Consider the following 22,842-nt stretch of genomic DNA (forward strand, 5'->3'; position numbering starts at 1 on the left):
CGATGACGGTTATATTATGAGTTTATGTGTTTTGATGTACCGAAGGTAGTTCGGAGTCCCGGATGAGATCGGGGACATGATGAGGAGTCTCGAAATGGTCAAGACGTAAATATCAATATATTGGACGAATATATTCAGACATCGGAAAGGTTCCGAATGATTCGGGTATTTTTCGGAGTACCGGAGAGTTACGGGAATTCGCGGGGAGTATATGGGCCTTATTGGGCTTTAGGGGAAAGAGAGAGGAGAGGCTGTGCCCCCCCCCCCAAGGCCTAGTCCGAATTGGACTAGGGGGAGGGGCTGCGCCCCCTCCTTCCTTCTCTTCTCTTTCCCCTTTCCTTCCTACTCCTACTACTTGGAAGGGGGGAATCCTACTCCCGGTGGGAGTAGGACTCCTCCAAGGGCGCGCCATAGAGAGGGCCGGCCCTCCCCCTCCTCCACTCCTTTATATACGGGGAGGGGGGCACCCCTTGGAGACACAAAAATTGATCCCATGGATCTCTTAGCCGTGTGCGGTGCCCCCCTCCACCATAATCCACCTCGGTCATATCATAGCGGTGCTTAGGCGAAGCCCTGCGTCGGTAGAACATCATCATCGTCACCACGCCATCGTGCTGACGGAAGTCTTCCTCAAAGCTCGGCTGGATCGGAGTTCGAGGGACGTCATAGAGTTGAACGTGTGCTGAACTCGGAGGTGCCGTGCGTTCGGTACTTGATCGGTCGGATCATGAAGACGTGCGACTACATTAACCGCGTTGTGCTAACGCTTCCGCTTTCGGTCTACGAGGGTACGTAGACACACTCTCCCCTCTCGTTGCTATGCATCACCATGATCTTGCGTGTGCGTAAGAATTTTTTTAAATTACTACGTTCCCCAACAGTGGTATTAGAGCCAGGTTTTATGCGTCGATGTTATATGCACGAGTAGAACACAAGTGAGTTGTGGGCGATACAAGTCATACTGCTTACCAGCATGTCATACTTTGGTTCGGCGGTATTGTTGGAGGAAGCGGCCCGGACCGACATTACGCGTACGCTTACGCGAAACTGATTTTATCGCCGTGCTTTGCACACAGGTGACTAGCGGGTGTCAGTTTCTCCAACTTTAGTTGAACCGAGTGTGGCTACGCCTGGTCCTTGTGAAGGTTAAAACAGCACTAACTTGACGAACTATCGTTGTGGTTTTGATGCGTATGTAAGAACGGTTCTTGCTCAGCCCGTAGCAGCCACGTAAAACTTGCAACAACAAAGTAGAGGACGTCTAACTTGTTTTTGCAGGGCATGTTGTGATGTGATATGGTCAAGACGTGATGAGATATAAGTTGTTGTATAAGATGATCATGTTTTGTTGAAGTTATCGGCAACTGGTAGAAGCACTACAGGAATGAGCTACTTTGCCGTCTGCCACGGCAGACGGCAAAGGCAAGGATGGCGGACGGCAAAGGCCTTTGCCGTCTGCCGCGGACGGCAAAAGGCTCCGGCAAAGTAGGCTACGGTAAAGAGCTTCTTTGCCGTCTGCTTTTTGAAGCGGACGGCAAAGGGGCCTTTGCCATCAGCAGCGGACGGCAAAGGTCATGGCTCTTTGCCATCTGCTGGCAGACGGCAATGACTGGCTCTTTGCCATCTGCTGGCAGACGGCAAAGACTGGCTCTTTGACGTCTGCCAGCTGATGGCAAAGAGCCTATATTGCCCCATTTATTTCTGTTTTTTCTTATATCAATTCATTTTCACAGAAAATCAAACACACACACACACAGATATATATATGACCAATAGTCATGAACACATAGTAGCAAGTTTCATCCATACATATACATAGTTTCATCAATATTACACAGTTTCATCCATAGGTAGCAAGTTTCACAAAGTCAAAACAAAAACTATAGACAAGCACTCCATATCTGAAATTACAAGAAATGACCTAAAACTAAATATCTATTTTCCTAAAAACTGTCTTATTACTAAGATCTTCTCTGGATCTTCTTCTTTTCTTCCAACCTGCATAACAAAAACACTAAGAAAGAGAGAATGGGTTAGGAGTAGAAATGTAGCATTTCACTTGGTGAAATGCAATGTTCAGTTTTTATGTAAGTTTAACACACGGAAAGCTGGAGAGCATGCTGAGAGTTTTCTTGCCTGAGGACCAGGGTAGCCACCAACGGGCCAGCCAAGGGGCCAGTTCACATCCTTCTGGAGGAGAGTGTACTCCTGCTCAATTCCATACCTGTTTGGGTTCAGAGATAGGCCTAATCAGTGCTAATCTATATTGTACAACTTATTATGTTCTCACGTGTGTATGTGTGTTAAGACACAAGAGCGCTACTACAACTTTTATATGAAACACAGCAACAACAAAAAACTTGAAATATCGACGGAGGTATTCGTACCATCTCTCCTCAGCTGCAACCTTCGAGGTGTTGAAGATCTTGGCAGCATTGTGCCTCTTGTTGGTGGGGATTGGAACACCTTGTGGTGTGTAGCAGTCGCACATAACCTACAAGGAGTAATAAATAGGAAAAGATCAACAGACCAACGACTTTGCGCCAAATACAGTAGAAACTTGGCCTCTGATTTAGCTGAAGCTTTTTTTTCTCAGTTCAAGTATTTAAGATTTGTGTTAGCCAAGTAGGTCAACTAGTGGAATTTTAGGGTGTTTACACAACAGGCCGCAAACACCTGGTTATTTTGTCCACCAGATCACACATATGTCCAAGCACATCAAACAGCCACAAAATTCAGTTTTCATTTTTAAAGTTAAGCCACAAAATTCAGTTTTTTAGTTTTAAAATTTAGCGGTGCCCAGAAACAATGTTTTCCTATGATTTTTTTTCAAAGACCCATCTGCATCTTACTTTTCCTACTTTATGGCATCCAGCATCTTTGGTGCATAAAAAGTTTGAAAGAAGCATGGAAGATAAAAAGTAGCGAGGACTTACAAGGAGGTTGTCACCCCTCCTGAACGGGTTCTTAAAAATGGCCTGGGGGATTCATCAGAGTCAAAAAGAAAAAACAGCTTGTAAGCAAACAAGGAAAGTAGAAATACTGTAAGTAAAACGCTACACCAAAGCTTCAGTCAATTATGTTCGAGAGAGGGCACAAAAGGTGCAGTGTTTCCGCATGAGATAAAAATAGATGATGTGGACTTAGGTGTAGAAAATTACCACCCTCCAAAACAAATGATGGACCTTTTATATGCAACAAAGTAAAGAAGTTTACAAATTAACAGCTTGTCTGAATCTATTTCTAATGTGAGAAAGTAGGTTACTGAAATAACTTACATGTAGTTTATCAATAGGAACATACATAAACAAGGTGATACATCCGTATTAAACTTGGATAGTAGCAACTTGGTTTCAGGGGCAACGTTATATATATTTTTTATTGGTGAATGGTTAAGAAAATAATACCACTCTTACCCACCACTCAAGGGAAGATTAATTATCACATTCACCATTGTCAGTCACAACTGCTAATGAGCACAAAAATGCAACTAAAGCCTAATAAAGAACATTCACATTTCTGTACTGAATGATCATGCTGCATATGAGCCAAGCACATAAGAATCATTATGTGAACTGCATATGCCATGTCTAAAAAAAGAATTGCTCTTTGCGTAGTAGAAATTAAATCAATAGTCTGGAGAGAACTATACAGAAATAACAAAAATATTAAGGAGATGTTGCTGCTAGTTGCGTGCAGCTGCATGCTTTGCCTCATGCAAAGAAAGTAGAACATTTTGTTTACCAACTGCAAATATTTGTGGTTGTTCTTCCATTAGCACTGGTATCTACTTGGCAATGGCAAAAGGATGAAATTTAGCTACATAAATATTTGGTGTTTCTCCAAATTCTAAAGATGAAATAACTGAACATTGAAAGAACAGTAAAAAATATACAAAGCAAGGATACACAAGCACACACAGCACACGCGCATGTAGGCAGAACTGGCCCAGCCATGGCCGCCGCGACATGGATTCCTCATTGCCGTCGCCGTGACATACATGGATCAGAGGTAGATGCATATGAGAGGAGTGCATAGGGAGAGGAGTTGAGGGTTGGTACCATGGGCGTACGTGCGGGCCTGCAGCCGTCAAGGCGGGAGGCAAGTTGAAGGGCTCGGGGGTGGAGTGGGGGCGTCTCTCTCTCTATGCTCGGCCCTGGTAGCTGCACGGCGCCGGAGATCTCGTGTATGGGCTGCAGCATGACCCTGGTGGCCGATGGGCTTGGCCGGCGCTGCTCCGGCGAGGGGCGTCACTCCGGCGAGGAGGAAGCCCGTGCGGCGAGGGGGAGGCCGGATCCGGAGTGGCCGGACCTCCCGAGGCCAGATCCGGGCGCGAGGCAGCATGGGGCGGCGGCGGCGACGCGGGGACGCGGGCGGGGCGCAGAGGAACTCGGTGCTCGGCTCCCATGGCGGCAGCGGATCTCGAGGTTGGGGCGACGGGCGACGAGGCTTCCGCGGCGGGGCCGCGAGCTTGTGGGGAGGTGGCGGCGCGAGGCGGCGGGGCTCCTAGGTTCTGGTGAGGTGGCGGCGCGCACCGACGGGCGGAGGCAAGGTGGCGCAGCGGCACGGGGTCGAGGGAGGCGGGGTCGGGTGGCGCTCGGCTGTGGGGCAGGGGCGGAGAGAGAGGGGATAGAGATAGAGGAGGTGGGGGCAACGGTTTTCTTTTTACCCAAAAAAAAGATAGCCACCCTCTTTGCCGTCCGCCAGCAGATGGCAAAGAATCTTTGCCATCTGCCAGCAGACGGCAAAGAAATGGCAGATGGCAAAGACCTTCTTTGTCGTCTGCCTGTTCTTTGCCGTCTGTTGTTTGGTAGCTGATGGCAAAGACATTCTTTGCCGTCCGCAAGCAGACGGCAAAGAACTGGCAGACGGCAAAATCCCTGATTCCAGTAGTGAAGCCTTATGGTTGTCTCTTTATTGCATAAGATGCAAGCGCCAAATAATTGCTTTACTTTATCGCTATGCGATAGCAATAGTTGCAAGAGCAATAGTTGGCGAGACGACCATGTGACAACACATTGATATAGATCAAGATGATGAAGATCATGGTGTCATGCCGGTGACGATGGAAATCATGACGATGCTTTGAAGATGGAGATCAAAGGCACAAGATGATGATGGCCATATCATGTCACATATTTTGATTGCATATGATGTTTATGTTTTATAAATCTTATTTGCTTAGTTCGACGGTAGCTTTATAAGATGATCTCTCACTAATTATCAAGGTACAAGTGTTCTCCCTGAGTATGCACCGTTGCGAAAGTTCTTCGTGCTGAGACACCACGTGATGATCGGGTGTGATAGGCTCTACGTTCAAATACAACGGGTGCAAACAGTTACACACGCGGAATACTCAGGTTAAACTTGACGAGCCTAGCATATAACAGATATGGCCTCGGAACACTGAGACCGAAAGGTCGAGCGTGAATCATATAGTAGATATGATCAACATAGTGATGTTCACCATTGAAACTACTCCATCTCACGTGATGATCAGACATGGTTTAGTTGATATGGATCACGTGATCACTTAGAGGATTAGAGGGATGTCTATCTAAGTGGGAGTTCTTAAGTAATATGATTAATTGAACTTAAATTTATCATGAACTTAGTCCTGGTAGTATTAGCATATCTATGTTGTAGATCAATAGCTCGCCTTTAGCTCCCCTGTCTTATTTTTGATATGTTCCTAGAGAAAACTAAGTTGAAAGATGTTAGTAGCAATGATGCGGATTGGATCCGTGATCTGAGGTTTATCCTCATTGCTGCACAGAAGAATTATGTCCTTGATGCACCGCTAGGTGACAAACCTATTGCAGGAGCAGATGCAGATGTTATGAACGTTTGGCTAGCTCAATATGATGACTACTTGATAGTTTAGTGCACCATGCTTAAACGGCTTAGAATCGGGACTTCAAAGACGTTTTGAACGCCATGGACCATATGAGATGTTCCAGGAGTTGAAGTTAATATTTCAAGCAAATACCCGAGTTGAGAGATATGAAGTCTCCAACAAGTTCAATAGCTAAAAGATGGAGGAGAATAGCTCAAGCAGTGAGCATGTGCTCAGATTGTCTGGGTACTACAATCGCTTGAATCAAGTGGGAGTTAATCTTTCAAATAAAATAGTGATTGACAGAATTCTCTAGTCACCATCACCAAGTTAGTAGAACTTCGTGATGAACTATAATATGCAAGGGATAACGGAAACGATTCCCAAGCTCTTCGTGATGCTGAAAACGACGAAGGTAGAAATCAAGAAAAGCATCAAGTGTTGATGGTAAACAAAACCACTAGTTTCAAGTAAAGGGACAAAGGGAAGAAAGGGGAACTTCAAGAAGAACGGCAAGCAAGTTGCTGCTCAAGTGAAAAACCCAAGTCTGGACCTAAGCCTGAAACTGAGTGCTTCTACTGCAAAGGGACTGGTCACTGGAAGCGGAACTACCCCAAGTAATTGGCGGATAAGAAGGATGGCAAAGTGAACATAGGTATATTTGATATACATGTTATTTATGTGTACTTTACTAGTGTTTATAGCAACCCCTCAGTATTTGATACTAGTTCAGTTGCTAAGAATAGTAACTCGAAACGGGAGTTGCAGAATGAACAGAGACTAGTTAAGGGTGAAGTGATCACTACAAGAAACCTGTTAATACATGACGGATTTCTGGTGACGTTCCTAGAAATCGTCATGGATGATGACGGTTTTCTCTTATCCGTCATGGAAAGCGTCATCGATCAACAGGATGTGACTGCCCTCCGGAAAAGGTAGCCCTTTATGATGGACATCGATGGGCCGTCACGGAAACTGTCACATATCAACTTGCAAGTCTTGTCTTTTTCTTTCTTTATTATCCGTCATCTGGACCGTCACCGATGGCTCCCGCTGATGTGTCGTGTGTGGTTTCTTGGTTGGCCCATATGTCAGTTGAATGTGTAATATAATCTCTACTATCTCTACTATCTAAAAGAAATGTAACGTTCCCTCTCCCCTCTTACGTTCGTCAAGCCTCCCGTCCCGACCCACCTCTGATTTTCTTTCCCCGCTCCCGGTTTTCTCCCTCACGGTTTTCCCCCCTCCCGGTTCACATTTGTACTAGCAGGCAATCAATCACATAAGGTAACCAGAGGCAATCATTCCAAACAGAATCATTTCACATAAGGTAACCAGAGGCAATTAATCCTAACGCAATCAATTCATTCAATCACCTTCCTTCTTTCAAACAAACGGTGATCAATCTCTCCTCCTTCTTTCATTGATACTGTGGTCAATATTTTTCCTTCTTTGACTATCACCATGGTTTAGCTGGCGCCAATTGATATTGAAAAAGTCGTATCAGCCAAATTATGTCTTTTTAGTTGGCGCCAATACAAAATGAGGAGCGCTTCTCTTCCCGCCATATCTCTAATGCCATGCTATAAAAGTCATGCAGCGTTCTGACCATGAGTCGTGTAGAGCAGAAATCGGGTCTTGGCAAAGATGGGCCGTCCTGGCTCAAAGAGGATCATGGCACCACCACCTGTGAACTTCGTTCCCGCTCCCGTTGGCTCTCCCCCTCCGATCAACAGGCAACATTAGTTCCATTCCTGCTGTTAGCTGTTTGCATAAGTATAATCTACATTATTGTTCTCTTTCTCAATGCTGACCAATTGCAGGCATGTAAGGTTCAACGAAATAGAGAACCTACACATATACAGTAGAGGTTGGGACGCAACGGCAAAGGTTTTGTGTGCTCGCATCAAACATACTCGGAGTGGAACTGCCGTCTTTCACGCCATCCTCATCGTCCAGACTGTAAGAATTCAAAATGTATACAGTAAATTTCATTGGGGGGTCAAAATGGAAGCAACATGCTGCTAATGTATGCAATAAATTTCACAGGGGGTCAAAATGGATGCAATTGCATTCGATCCGTTTCAACCTATCGCATATCGCTTCATGGACAACCTACGTGCCGGCTCAGTATACTTTTTCAGTAAAGTTGGTTTCGAACCAGCAGGTGTGCATCTGCCAGTTGCTTTGTGGCTGCCATGTGACTTTTACATCGCCCTCCACTCGCGCACTGAAATACGTCTTGCAAGGGCCAGCATTAACATCACTACGTTGCCGCCACTATTCAGAGATTTTATAAATGTCTTCAGCCTCAGAGACAGGATGCTTGCAGGTGCTTTGTATCATTTCACGATTAATTATGCTGACATGTGGTTGAGACAGGCTTTGTTAATAAATTCTAAACATTTTTTGCCCAGATGTCATTGGTATAGTGATGCATGTCAGCCGCATAATGTTACACAGGTCATCCGACCGTACCACGCCATACCGACATGTGGTGCTAATGGACAGTCGGTAAGTACTTCATCCAAGTGGTTCATGTATAATACATTTTACTGTGTCACAGGGCTAACATTTCATTGCTCAAACAGGAGGGAGTTTATCTACCTACGCGTCTGGGACCAGCATGTGTCACGCCACTTGACACGGTGGGGACTAGCGAAACAGGGGCTCTGGACTTTAGGTGCCACACTGCTTGAGGTCAACAGAGCAAAACGTGAGTCCTTGCGTTAACAAAGAAAGTTTAACATTGATTTATATTGTTTGATTAAACCTACTTTGTAGGGTTTCTGAAAACGACATACATGAGCCAGCTTGTCTTCGAACCAGACAACCAGCAATCCTACGAGCTGGCGGCCTGCCGTGCCGCACTAGGAGATGCGGTTGGGTCCTTGCAGAACCGGGCCAGCTTGATCGTCCAACGAATGAGCCATGTTCACGTTCAACGAATGAGGAGGGTTCAAGTGTGATGCAAACTACACTGAAATGCTCTATAATGATCTGCCACATAGTGATTCGTCGCCTCTAAAACAGCTTCATATATAATCCAGCTTTTATACGTGCTGTCGTGGTTGTAAATCCAGCTGGTATTGAAATAAAACAAATAAATAAAGACGAGAATCTGTCCGGGATCAACTGCTATATCTATGTTCTTTCCAGGTCATTGCCTTCCCTATTAATTCCTTCCTATCCCCTGCGTAGAATCTGCGCATTAACTTTAATTAATTAATACGGGATCACCTTCCTATCCCGTGCGTTGCATATAAGCCTAAATTCCACGCACAGTGTTATAAGCATACAAACCTCATGCACACTCCGTGCCATTGGTTTCAAAAAATTGTTCCCCTGTTCTTCCTTGCAAGCTGATTTCCTGGGTGCCACGCCGCTAAGATAAACGCACACAGACTCCAGTATAATTTGCTTCGGTAAGTCCTATGATTTAATCATGTTTATAGTTTGTAATTAGCCCCATGTTTGTGAGCATCGACTCTGAGCAAAATGCGTCCTGTTTACTATTTGGGCTTCGAGCAGAATACAATAGTATGATTCAAACTAATACGTGAGGTTGCAGAAGGACACATACCCACATAAAATCAGCAGCTGGATGGACCGGGAGAGGGGGGCCTCCATCCCCTTGCGATGTGCGGGCTGCAGCTCCTCTCCATGCCGTGGGAGCAAGCTCCAGCACACGGAGGCAGCTCAGCCTCCGTCTTACGCGCAGACGCCGTCTCCCGACCCGCCGTCACCGTATCACGCTCACCCACCATTTCCCCACCACCGCGCCTGCCATCACGGCCGACAGCACACGCAGCCCCCATCACCGTGGCCAGAACGCCTGCCTTCAAGGACGGCGGCCCGCACATCCTCAACGAGCAGAGCAAGGTAGAGCGCCGCCGGACGCGACATCGCCGACGAGCGTCCCAAATTGCCCGCTGCAGCGGCATGGATTTCGGCGCCGTCAGCCGCCGCTATCTCCTTCCTTTCCGTGATTGTCGGCGATAATTGGGGGATATTTTGCGTAGGGTTTCGACCGGATCTGGTTTTGTGATTCGGGGGTTGATCTGTGCCGTCCAGAGGATCGGGCGGTACGGTGCGCATCGTGGCACAGCTGTGGTGGCAGGCCCAAGTTGGGCCAATTCAGAACGGCCCATCTTAGTTGTCATAATAAATTAGATCTCGCACGCGGGCCAAATGTCATAATAAGCTTCGTGTTCTCTCTTGTGCAACTGGGCCGAAATTAATTATATTTTCGCATGTTTACAATACATGGTCACATGTAAACAATCCTTATGTGATTGTCTGATGAAATGTAAACTGCAAGATGTGAACAATATGTTTGTATATATTCCCAGTTGCTATTAGTGTTACGGAAATAAAATATGTATCACCATGTAAAATCAGTTTTCATGGCAATAAATTATAATTTATCATGTTCAGGTATACTAGTATCAACTGCATTTCACTACTGTTGAATACTTTTGGCAAATAGCGGCAAGCATGAATAACTTTAAAGTCATTCATCATGTACAGTAAGCGTGAAATTTATATGAAGTTTGATGTAGAATAAGCGTGCACTATACAAGCTAACTATAAAGAAAAATGGACGGTGGCAACGTAATTATAACTTTTTTTTACACCGTCTTGCTTGCAGATGAAGTCTCCGGCACGATCAAGTGATCGTACTCCCTCTAAAGACATGACGATATCTATGAACCAAAGTAATATTTATCATGTCGAACTCTATTAGCAAAAGTACTATTTAATGATCTAATGGTGTGTAAGTGTACATAACCTCATGAAATATTACTGTTATTGTTTTGTTGTTTAGGTGTCGTCGATATTAGTAATGGAGCGGAACCTATGGATGCGAAAGAGCGCAAGCGGCAACGTGCTAGGGAACGATACGCACAGATGGGTGAAGAGAAAAAAATGAACTACTTAAGAAGCGTCGTGAAGCCTATCAAGATAAGAAAGCTCGACTATTGGTTAATTCCCAAGAGACACGATCAGGTCCACACATGTCAGATGTTAAAGGTGCTAAATAGTAGGCATATCATTACTTGCAAATATATCAATTTCATTTTTCCATGTTTCTAAGCAACTAAACCTGACGTGCCGTCGTTAGAACAAGAAGACACTTCTTGCAACAAGGAAAATATGGTTCCTCGTGAAGATAATGACTGGCTAAGAAGAAATGACACGTACAGGAGGCAATTGATTGAATTGCCGGTTCAAAACAAAGAAAACCATATGACTGGTATAAATACAACCAATAAATCTTACTATATATGCTGATAATTCATTACTCATTGTTCTACGTATGTAATGATTCATTATTCTGTAGATATTATGGACTTCAACAGTTGCAGTACTGTTAGTCCCACATCATCCCATATTCAGCCACAACCCATAGATCCCAAAGAGCGAAGGAGGCAACGAGATAGGGAACGATATGCGAACATGGAGAGCAATAAAAAAGAAGCACTGTTGAAAAGACAACGTGAAGCCTATCAAAAAACAAAATCATCGACAGGTAAAATTTGCGCCAGACCAGTCAAAATTGTACATTCGTTGCATGTAACAAACCAGCACTCTGAAAATGTTGCCGCTTTCATGTGATTCAACAGAGAAAGTCAACGATACACGTGCTAATGATAGGGAACGGTATGCTCACATGGATAACAACAAGAAAGATGCACTGCTAGAAAGTAAGCGTGAAGCCTATCAGCAGACAAAATCTTCGACAGGTAATAATTGCACAACACAAATCATAATTGTTCCCTAATAGCCGACATCACACAAACAGTACTCTTATGGTGTTATACTTATCATTTGATTTCAACAGAGAAAATGGAAAGTAGACGTGCTAATGATAGGGAGAGGTATGCCAATATGACTCATGAGAAAAAACATGCAAAGAGCGCTCGCCGCACGTCTTTGCGCAACACTCTCAACCAAGATTCCTTGGCCATGGAGAACCCATGTTACATCCCCAAGATAGTTTGCAAAAATGAAAGTTCATTTGGTCCCGATGGCTCCGTAGTCAGACGTGATTGGTCTATTCCCGAGCTCACTGGTTCCCCTATTTATATCCAGTCCGCTTCTGAGGATATATCGTGTGTGGAGACACCAGATATGGATGTCAGTATGGAGCCACGGAGAAAACATGTGACACCCGGGGAAAGGCAAGCTTTGATGGATCGTAGAAACCAAGCTTTTCATGCAAGTGGTAGGAAGAATAGACACACATCGATCGATGAAAACACGTCGATTGCGCTAGACGACGTAAATGTGTTTGAACATCCAACACAATCGGGAGTCATTAACAATGGTAATGTTCTTAACTTCGGTATTCTCATTCTCTAGAATTATTCACTGAAATTTTTATATTCTATTAATAGAAAGTACATCGCCATTGTGTGAGCCTAGCGAAATACATCTAGCACCCAACAATGATGTGAATGCATCGTTAGATCAACATCCAACAATGACGGTGGAAGGTGTCAATGGTTTTGAACTTCCTGCACAATCTGTCCTTGTCAATAATGGTAATGCTTTCTCTTAATTGTTTGAACATTATAAGATAAGTCGTTCATAATCATATTGATTACACTTTTATGTTGTATTCATAGAGAATACATCTCCAATTACTTGTGCGTTGCAAGAACATACAACACACTCACGAGCCAATGACGATGGTAAGCTTTTTTTATTAAATTCATGCACGATGATTTATTGGAGACATTAGCCTCATAAATAATTTTGGGATAGGTGATGGAGATGGTGTCATATTGGAGGACAACTCGGAAGACGAGGAAGGCTACATGTTCGCTGGGATGGGTATTTTAATCATGTTTCATGATGTCTCGTGTATATCATATGCATGTTTTTGTACTCATATTGTCAGTGCATTGCACAATTTCAGAGGAGGACAACGACGAAGATGTTGAAATGGAGGATGTTGACGATGACGACGACACTACTTCCATTTCAAACGTTCCAGATCCCTACGATATGGTTTATAGCAAACTCCCAACCAACACACACAAGCTGAAGTCGGTGGAGGACTGCAAACACTGCTATGCAAAGAAGTTCGAGCGTGAGTCCATGGGTTTTTGCTGCCGGAAGGGGAAGATCAAACTGGCCAACCCAAATACGCCACCCGAGCTCATGAGGCTATGGACAAGTGCAGATTCTGATTCCAGGCATTTTCGTGACAATATCAGGTTTTTCAACGGCCACTTCTCATTCACCTCACTATATTGTCACCTTGATAGTGATACCACCAACATATCAAAGCACCCTATCTATACATTTCGTGCCCATGGCCAAATGTACCACAACATACGGTCATTCGGCAAACAAGATGGTTTGGATCGTAGTCACTTGGAGCTCTACTTCTATGATGATGACCCCAGTTTAGAACACAGGTATCGCAGTTGCCGTAAAGAGCAGTGCCAGAAAGACAAAGAAGTAATCACACAATTGGTCAACATACTTCATGGCAACCCATACTCTGAACACCTCCGGAGTATGGGCCATGTTGATGATGTTGATGACTATCACATAACACTTAACCTTGACCAACGGATGGATCAAAGAAGATATAACACGCCGACCACTTCAGAGGTAGCTGCTGTGTGGGTGGAGGGTAGTGAACGTCGAAGACAATTCGAAAATAGCGTCATCCTGCAAGGTAAGAATAGAGATATATATGGCATCAAGTCCTACCATGGATGCTATGATGCGTTGTCGTACCCTCTTTTCTTCCCTAGAGGTGAACTTGGGTGGCATACTGATATCCCGAAGGAAGGTGTGCCCTATGAAACTGTGATGGCAGCTCGTGCAGCTCGTCTAGCTCATGGCCACAACAATAGGTCCTCCAATCCCTCAATCAGTGACAACGCCAATGATGATGAAGGTTAGTGTTGCAATAAGTTGTTACATCACCGTCCATTTGAGGTGTGCTCTCAATCAACATCACCATCGATTTTCAATTTTGTATGCAGCTTTTGGAGGCAGGCTATGTGTATCTGTGAGGGACTACTACTGCTACAAATTGCAGATGCGTCCAGGGATATTCAACCCGATCCTCTTTGGCAAGCGTCTTTTTCAGCAGTTCGCGGTCGACACATACATCAAGATTGAGAACTCCCGGTTGGACTATATATGGGGTCATCAAGATAAAATAAGGGCGGACCTATACCAAGGCTTGGTGGATAGCTTACATGCTGGTGAGGGTAGGGCAGATTCTGTTGGAAAACGCACAGTTCTAGCTACGTCATTTATCGGTGGTCCACGAGACATGAGGCGTCGCTACATGGATGCTATGGCCTTAGTTAGGAGGTATGGAAAGCCAGACATCTTCCTCACAATGACATGCAACCCAAACTGGGATGAGATTAGGCAGGAGCTCTACCCTGGCCAGACACCTCAAGATCGTCCAGATCTCGTCGTTCGTGTTTTCAGGGCTAAGTTGGAAGAACTCAAAAATAAGCTACTTAAAAAGGATATCTTGGGCAAGGTGAGGGCTTATGTGTATGTGGTGGAGTTCCAAAAGAGGGGCCTGCCTCATGCGCACTTCCTGCTCATCATGGAGGGCCGATACAAGCTCACATGCCCCGAGCAGTATGATCGCCTTATCTCAGCCGAACTCCCCAACAAGAAGAAGTACCTAGAACTGTACAAGTTGGTCGTGAAACATATGATGCATGGACCTTGTGGTGCTTTGAATCCCGAATGCTCTTGCACAAAGGGTCGTCCTTCTTGCAAGAATCACTATCCGCGGCCTTTCAACGCGGCTACCTTACAAGGCAAGGACTCCTACCCGCTATACAGACGACGTGAAGACGGATGTAAAGCAATGGTTCGAAAGGAATGGCTAGATAATAGGTGGGTCGTCCCATACAACCCACACCTCTTGCGCTACTTCAACTGTCACATCAATGTTGAGGCATGCGGCAGCATAAAAGCCGTCAAATACATGTTCAAATACATCTAATAGATATCAGGAATATGCTACAATCAATGGGCAAGGAGATAGAGTCATTCCCTCTTCCCGATATCCAGGAAGAATATGACACTTCCATCGGTGTGACAAGGGAGATCTTCGAGGAATCCACCATAGAGCTCAATGTTGAGGACACATATCTATCAGATTCACTTAATTCAGATCAGAGGGCCGCATACGATGAAATTATGTCTGCTATTGATCGTGATGAGGGTGGTGTCTTCTTTGTGGATGGGCCTGGAGGCACCGGAAAGACTTTTTTGTACAGAGCACTACTCGCAATGGTACGTGGGCAGAAAAAAATTGCTATAGCGACAGCTACGTCCGGTGTTGCTGCTTCCATAATGCCAGGAGGGAGAACAGCTCATTCACGGTTCAAGATACCGTTAGGCATTGATGATGGTGGGTTTTGTAGCTTTACAAAACAGAGCGGGACTGCAAAGCTCCTACAGTCAGCTTCTCTCATTATTTGGGATGAGGCTTCCATGACAAAGAGGCAGGCAGTGAAGGCGTTGGACAACAGTATGCGCGACGTGATGAGCCGACCAGACCTGCCGTTCGGAGGAAAGACAGTTGTGTTCGGTGGAGATTTCAGACAAGTCCTCCCTGTTGTCCGTAAGGGGTCTAGGGCTCAGATAATTAATTCATCGCTGCGTAGGTCTTACCTTTGGGATTCCATGCGTCACCTTAAGTTGGTACGCAATATGAGGGCACATAGTGACCCATGGTTTGCAGAATATCTATTGCGCATTGGTGATAGTAAGGAGGAGACAAATCGAGATGGCGAGGTCCGCCTTCCAGACGAGATATGTGTGTCAAGAACTGGGAAGGACACTGACCTTGATACACTGATAGACAATACTTTTCCTAGCCTCGATGCTAACACGTCAGACCCAGACTACATCACCTCCAGAGCAATCTTGTCGACGCGGAATGATTGCGTGGATAGGATTAATTTGAAGATGATCAGTCGATTCCAAGGAGATGAGATGGTGTACCATAGTTTTGATTGTGCGGTTGACGACCCTCATAACTACTATCCTCCTGAATTCCTTAACACATTGACCCCTAATGGGCTGCCCCCGCATGTGTTGAAGCTCAAGATTAACTGCCCTGTCATATTGCTCAGGAACATTGACCCCGCGAACGGACTTTGCAATGGCACGAGGCTGGTGGTTCGAGGATTCCAAAGGAATGTCATCGATGCAGAAATTGTCCTTGGCCAACATGCTGGAAAAAGGATCTTCTTGCCAAGGATTCCCCTTTGCCCCTCTGATGATGAGATGTTTCCTTTTCAGTTCAAGAGGAAGCAATTTCCAATAAGGCTCAGCTTCGCCATGACGGTTAACAAGGCACAGGGGCAAACTATCCCGAATGTCGGTATTTACTTGCCCGAGCCAGTGTTCTCTCACGGGCAGTTGTATGTTGCACTATCTAGATCCACCGCTAGAAAGAATGTCAAGATTCTTGCCGTCCCTGATGCTGGTAATAAGAAAAGAAACTCCGATGACAGCAAAAAGAAGAGTTCAACTAGCAGCAAAAACGAGAGCTGCGATTATCCTGTTGGTACGTACACGAAGAACATCGTCTATAAAGAGATCCTTACATCATAGGTGAGAAATTTGGCAGTTATATTTCCACTCTATCATTTTATTACATATGGCAATATTTTTATTTCACAATAAAATTAGATAATGAAATAGTTTTTAATTTATCTGAGATTTATTTTGTGCAGGTCACCTCTGTCCTGGAGTCATTTGTGTTAATAACTTGCATCTTGTTATCATGTGTTACTGAGAGAAACCGGACCAGTGTACCTAAGTATAAATTCTTGAGTGCATGAATACCAGAGCTGAAGTGAAAATTCTGCTTGTCTTTTGATATGTTTTATCTCGAGTAGAGGAAGATGGTTCATGTCCAAGCAAATCACCTACCTGCAAGCTTCTTGACATCTCACTAATTCGATATTTTATTTCTCTTCACTCTTTTCTGATATGTAAAATCATGCATAATATTTTCAATGTAGTTGATGTATATAGTTTCCAAGGTAGCTTGCTGAAATGATGATGAAGTATTTGTACATCGTATTTGAGGCCTAGATGCGACTTGTAAATTAGGGCTATAATTTTTGAAATATGCTTTACATTACAAATTATTATGTGCATTAGGTTTTTTGAAAATTCGAAAATGTAAGGTGTATCTGGCTTTAACTTTTTTTAGTAAAAAAAATGTGCGCTTCATTCAACCAAAGATAATGTTCTTACTATCAGCTTTACATTTATTTTTTTAAAGAGGGACGGCCTCTCTGAATTTCATTTAACTGAAACCATAATATGTTATCAGCTCATAGACTATGTAGAATAAAATGAGGGCTATGATCCAGCCAACGTGCTTCTGCGCCACTCACGCACAGTCATGAGTATCAACATTTGCTCTCCTGGTAGCAAAACGAATATCATCAGAAGACTTAAAAAATGGACTGCTTTGTGTTTCCATCTTATCCGCCATAGACTAGCCAAATTTGTCGCTGGATGGGATGTTTCCACTCAGAGTAAGAGTATACGAGACAATAAAACGGAGCGATATCTCTGGCGATTTTCTTGCTCCCTATCGGTAAACAAATCAGATGGAAGCAATCATGTTTATGTAGGGAAGATAATCGCGGAGATTGCCCTATGTAGGGAAGATAATCGTGGAGATTGCCCTATGTAGGGAAGATAATCGCCGAGATTGCAAGGCAGTTAAGGCCGCTCGTCACATGCATGAAGAAATTCCCGAGTTCAGCGGAAGGGAAGTATAAATAATAAAGCAAGGCTGCTCGCACTACCCCATTGACGCCCTGCATAGGTCTCTTTCTTCTCTCTCTGGCCGATCCTTTGTGGGCACGTTCATCAGTCGTGGAAGAGAACCTGTATACGTTGGGGAAACGACGGCAGCCGGGACGGGCTCACCGGTGTAAAGCACCTCAAGGCCGTCCTCTCGGCGACGCTGCGCTATGGCCGCCGTTGCCTCTGCGCTCCACTCGCCATGTCCGTCGCACCCGCCGAGGTGAGCTCCTTGCATTCACGTATTAGCAACCACCACATTTTTTATTCAATTAAGCTTTACTTATGTCTATGTTGTTTCAGATGGATCTGAATGAGATAAAAGAAAATGCATGTGCTATTAATTTTACTGAAATGAAGGAATACATCATGTCCTTCCCTAGCAAAACCAAGTTAGTGAATATCCATGACACAACCTTGACACGTCGAGATTTGGAATGTCTTTTAGAAGATGAGATATGGGTGGAGAGCGAGGTTAGCTAAAATATATTCCGATGATCATACTTACACACTTCAAGAATGTCTAATTTATTTGTTACTTTTTCTACTATAGGTCATAAATGCATATATTTACTGTCTAAGGGTCCAGGATAAATTTTGTACAGCGGGTGCACGTGTATTCTTGGAAACTACATATGATTCAGGAATACTTAAGCGAGATGGTGAAATTCCTATAAGCCTTGAGAGTCATCACCACATCGTTGAAAAGGTGCTTAAGTATCTACAGCATGACATGGTTAGACTAATTTTCCTACCTATGGTTCTATCATTTGTTATCAATTGGTTTACCTAGCCGGGGCAACGACTTATATATTATGTGTCAGTTGTTCATTCCAATCAATATGAACCAAACGCATTGGTATCTATCTGTTGTCAATATCGAACAACGCGAGATACAAGTACTCGATTCTTTTGGTTCTCGAATGAGCCGAGCTGATCTACAACTTACGGTATGATTTTACTATATCTGTACTTGGAATTCATGCATTTAGTTTCACCTATAGTATTATACTCTTTTTTCTATTTAACAGCTTCAGGGGCTTGAGGCGCATCTAAAGATTGCTTCTAAGATGAATGGGTTTAACCTAGGTACTTGGCCAGATATTGATGTAACTAGATGGACTATAAAAGAGTATATTCAAGATCGAATTCAATCTGATGGGTATGTTTGAAATCATCACATGAGAAAATGCGAAATGAGAGCAGCAGTAACAATTATTGATTATTATTCAACAATTCCTTATGTTTGCTTATTACTAATGTGCCCAATATTTTTAACCAATAGATCATCTTGCGGCTTGTTCATGCTACAATTCATTGAATACTGGACAGGACACAAACTGTCACATCCTGTTACACAGGTAATTCGTGAAGGATGACAAAAGTGTATTGCAAATCTAATTCAATGTTGTAATATATTGATTCTAATTATTTTTTTGCAGGAAGATGTCAAACCCTTCAGGCAAAAAGTAGCAATCATTCTCCATGAATCAGATCTGAACAATATAAAAGGAACTCCTGAGTACCATAATCCAGCAGACGATATAATAGATACTGACGGTGTTGAAATATTGGACCCGCCACCTGCCATGGTTGTTCTGAGAATGCCACTTAATAAAAATGAGCTACTTTGCAAACTTCGAGGTCATATCATGTCCATTCATAATGCAGATTCCCGAGAGTAAGTCAACTTTCAAAATAACAATATCTGCATTTATGTATATTATTTTTTCACTATATCGTTGATGCTATGGTTTATTTGATAGGAAAGAATGGATCCGTAGCTCCAAGCCCTACCCACTAAGTATAAGTCTTAGACAACTACAAGACTTACTAAAGAATACACGGGCTATTGATGTCGACAGTTTTAACATGGTTGTTCGAGTAAATGCTACAGACGACATTCAATGGGCTAAAGACACTCCATATCACTATATGGATCTCAGATTTTCTGTAAGTTATTAAAATCTCATAATACTTATTTTTTACGGCGACGAGCACATATAATTGCAACCATAAACGCATAGAATGTTAATAATCCTTTACTTTCCTCTCAGATGATACTAAATGACTCTACACAAGATCCAAAACTCCGTTTACCATTTGATGCCCAACGCTACATTATTGCAAAACTATTTCATTGTTGGCCTGATATGTGCTTTGACGTCTCGGTGTGCAAGTTGGTAATCATACTTCCCATCTCTGTGTGTGCTTTTCACCCCCGTATTTTATTTCTAAAGCCTACTTCACACAGATTTTGTTGCCGTTTTGTACAACCGGTTGCTTCATCCTCTTCCTGTTCGACCTATTGGATAGAACAATCACTATACTCGACCCTCTTCCCCTATCGGATGCATGGAAAAAGAATCCTTCACAGAAGGACATATTTAAGATTCAATGTATTTCATTCCATCTAAACATAGCATTACAAGATGCAATTCCTGGCTGGAATGATGATGTTTTTAGATGGCGTCGCATCATACCAATTGGAGTTCCAAAAAACCCAAACAGGTTATAACCTTAACATTCCAATTATTTGACCATATTTTCATCTATCATATTGCTAATAACATTTACTCCTATGCAGCAATATGTCTGGGTTTTTAGTTTTAAAGATTATGCGCACGTGGCATGATCATGAACATGGATTACCAGTTGTCCCGGTGAGTACTCTACATTCACCATTCATGTGTCCTTTTAGATGTGAGCCTTGCATGGTAGCATAATTCACGTGCAGGACGATTATGACCTACGGAATCAGGTGTTGGTACACTTGCTGTCGTACAAGGACAATGAATGCGTAGAAAATATTCCACAAGTCGTGCGTGATTTGGTGAAGAGAATTGGGATAAACTTTTTTTAGTCGGAGAATCATATGTGTTATTTTATTACAAGTCCTAGATCAATTCTTCTCTGACTATGATTTTCCTTGCAATTTACGCAAGATCAGGCTACTACTTATCACGAGATGTAAGCAACTAAACAAAATAAGGCTACTACTTAGTAAATGGGGAATTTGGCGGAAGATGTTAGTTTACCTGTGTGCCGTTTGTGATGTGGTTGGCCTCAACAAAATTCTGTCCGGCAACCCGGCAGGCAGGGGGTCAGCGAAGGGGTGTTGGAGCCTTAGATTTTCAATACAGTCGCTTATGTAGCCTGCCATTAGATTTTCAATATAGTTAGATGATTTCAAAATTGGAGGTTTAACTTAAATTTTGTTGTTACTGCAGAAAATTGATGGCATCACTAAATTGACCATTGCAGACGATTTTGATAACTATGATAACCGCCCTTCAGAAAAAGCAAACATGATAATTTACCATGTTATACCCCGAATTTATGAAAGTATAGGTTCATCATCAAATTATGGCACCACAATAAAATAACACACCATAACAATATAATAGTGTGCTTTGCCCTAAAAAGTCCCTTAGCTAACATGGTAATATTCAATCAGGTGAAGACAAAAAGTGCACCTAAACCTATATGTTAATGCTTTCTTTAAGTGGTGAAGCACAGGAGAAAATAACACTTTAGTTTTCTAGATAATAAAACATCAGGCAAACCAACCAAATTGATCGAAGGCATGAGGATCACTTGCAAGTTGAGTCTTTGATTGACAAAATTAACCTCTGTTATGAAATTATCTGCATGGAACAGCATAAACTGGGAAATTACAGCAGAGGAGCAAGCTAGAAAAGGTGAATTTGCAAACCTGTAGCTGGGGAAAGGCGCTCAACAATGTTTCCAATGTCTGTAGATGGTATTCGTCTGGAAAGACTTGGACTATGCAGTACATCAGGTAGAACTGTGCAAGATCGCCCTACAATTAACTACCTGCCAAAATATTCCAGCTTCAGTTTTCAGTCCATCATAGATAGAAAACTGTGTGGAATGAGTGTTCACTAACACATTCAGGCAAAAAATCCTAATGATACTACCATGCCAACCCAATATTATTAGTATCAGGTACAAAAGTAAAAAAATGTCACATAACACAATGAAGATTAGGAGCTATCTAAATGGATCTGGATCTAAATGAAGTGTATATGTTTCTAAGATTAACTGCTCAAAAGTGAATTCTACTCACATGCCGCAAGAGACCTGAGCGGAAACAAGACTAGCCAGTCAAAAATTGTAGCCGAGGCCGCAGTGCGCGCCTAATCCCAGCACCAGCCGGCCCGCCACAGGCGCAGACGAGGGAGCACCACATCACCCAAAGGGCAATGGCTCGCCGGTGTCGGGACTTGCTGGCGCGGAGGCGGCGTTACAGAAGCAGAGCGAGGTGGAAGGCAGCCAGGCGTGGGAGAGAATGGAGAGGCCAGCGGTGGCTGTCGGGAGGCTCTCCGGGACGGCAGCAAGGTGGCGGCGCTGACGTGTGAAGCGGCGGGCGGCGCACACGCGGGGTCATCCAGGAGGAGGCGCTCTGCAGAGATCTGGGAGGAGAGCGAGCGGCGTTGTGGTGGTCTTGCCACTAAGCGACGGCAGGAGGACGGCGAGCTGAGGTAGAGGAGAGCAAGTCGGCCACGTGCAGGTGCCTCCCAGGCGGATCGGGGACACAGTGCGAGGAGCGAGTGACCAGAAGCGTGCCACCGCTGTTCTTCATCCACAAGGAGAACAGAGCAATGGAAGAGGCTGGCATTTTTTATATTTTTTTTTTGCGAAAAGAGGCTGGCTTTGGGGTGTGCCGGCTACTTAGTGGGCTTAAAGAAAGATGGGTCGGGGCTGGCTCTTGAGTGTATTTCTTTTTTTTCCCCTATTTTATGGTTACTCAAACAAAACAGTTTCATTTTCAGCAAATAGAGATTTTTGGCCGGGATTTAACAGAGGTTCAAATATTTTTAAGTTTTTACAAGCTTCCATGAAAACAGAGTTGGAATTATTACATATTAATATTCTCATCATCTCAAGTCGTTATTAAATCTTATTATTCTCATTTTTTTTAGAAATATTCACATCTTTTTCTGAGAGTGTGTGTGTCATGTATACCAAGTCCTTATGTCTGGTCCAAGGCAAAACAGTGCAAAAAAATTAAAAATGAAATTGTTAGTCATAAAATTACAAAAAAAAGTCCCTAAAAAATTACAAAAAGTATTAGTGTTATTCTAAACAATTAAAAATACAATTGAAAGACCATTCCAGGCACCACTGCTTTGTCATCAGATGAAACG

At 43.5% G+C, this 22,842-nt stretch overlaps 2 protein-coding genes and 1 long non-coding RNA gene across 5 annotated transcripts; 2 read left to right on the forward strand and 1 right to left on the reverse strand.

Annotated features, from left to right (window-relative positions):
* Nucleotides 1-7,199: 7,199 nt before the first annotated feature.
* LOC120966526 (uncharacterized) lies at nt 7,200-22,240 on the reverse strand. Its single transcript, XR_006665555.2, has 5 exons — nt 21,762-22,240; nt 21,387-21,508; nt 20,710-20,827; nt 7,692-7,796; nt 7,200-7,600 (listed from the first exon to the last, which is right to left on the reverse strand). It is a non-coding gene; the product is annotated as an uncharacterized lncRNA (long non-coding RNA).
* Nucleotides 7,808-16,710, forward strand: LOC123494369 (uncharacterized). Its single transcript, XM_073502903.1, has 2 exons — nt 7,808-9,261; nt 9,408-16,710. The coding sequence occupies exon 2, from the start codon at nt 14,792-14,794 to the stop codon at nt 16,457-16,459; it is 1,668 nt and encodes a 555-aa protein (XP_073359004.1). The 5' UTR covers nt 7,808-9,261; nt 9,408-14,791; the 3' UTR covers nt 16,460-16,710.
* On the forward strand, nt 16,888-20,712 carry LOC109764402 (ubiquitin-like-specific protease ESD4). 3 transcript variants are annotated; one of them, XR_012188494.1, is made up of 11 exons: nt 16,898-17,894; nt 17,975-18,145; nt 18,225-18,407; nt 18,496-18,621; nt 18,703-18,833; nt 18,957-19,032; nt 19,114-19,352; nt 19,438-19,624; nt 19,729-20,182; nt 20,259-20,334; nt 20,409-20,712. XR_012188494.1 is itself a non-coding variant. In XM_073502907.1 (8 exons), the coding sequence occupies exons 1-8, from the start codon at nt 17,874-17,876 to the stop codon at nt 19,634-19,636; spliced, it is 1,146 nt and encodes a 381-aa protein (XP_073359008.1). In that variant the 5' UTR covers nt 16,888-17,873; the 3' UTR covers nt 19,637-19,863. The 3 variants fall into 3 exon arrangements, 1 of the variants encoding a protein (XP_073359008.1); XR_012188495.1 differs by lacking the exon at nt 16,898-17,894 and having other exon boundaries at nt 17,926-18,145; XM_073502907.1 differs by lacking the exons at nt 20,259-20,334; nt 20,409-20,712 and having other exon boundaries at nt 16,888-17,894; nt 19,438-19,863.
* Nucleotides 22,241-22,842: the final 602 nt, after the last annotated feature.

The sequence above is a fragment of the Aegilops tauschii genome, chromosome 1 (assembly GCF_002575655.3).
Source record: "Aegilops tauschii subsp. strangulata cultivar AL8/78 chromosome 1, Aet v6.0, whole genome shotgun sequence".
In the NCBI taxonomy this organism is placed as follows: domain Eukaryota; kingdom Viridiplantae; phylum Streptophyta; class Magnoliopsida; order Poales; family Poaceae; genus Aegilops; species Aegilops tauschii.

Coding starts and splice junctions, on each gene's coding strand:
- LOC123494369 (XM_073502903.1), top strand. CDS start 14,792: ATGCGGCAGCATAAAAGCCGTCAAATACATGTTCAAATACATCTAATA.
- LOC109764402 (XM_073502907.1), top strand. CDS start 17,874: ATGTCCGTCGCACCCGCCGAG. Junction 18,146..18,224: donor AGATATGGGTGGAGAGCGAG/GTTAGCTAAAAT, acceptor TTTCTACTATAG/GTCATAAATGCATATATTTA. Junction 18,622..18,702: donor GAGCTGATCTACAACTTACG/GTATGATTTTAC, acceptor TCTATTTAACAG/CTTCAGGGGCTTGAGGCGCA.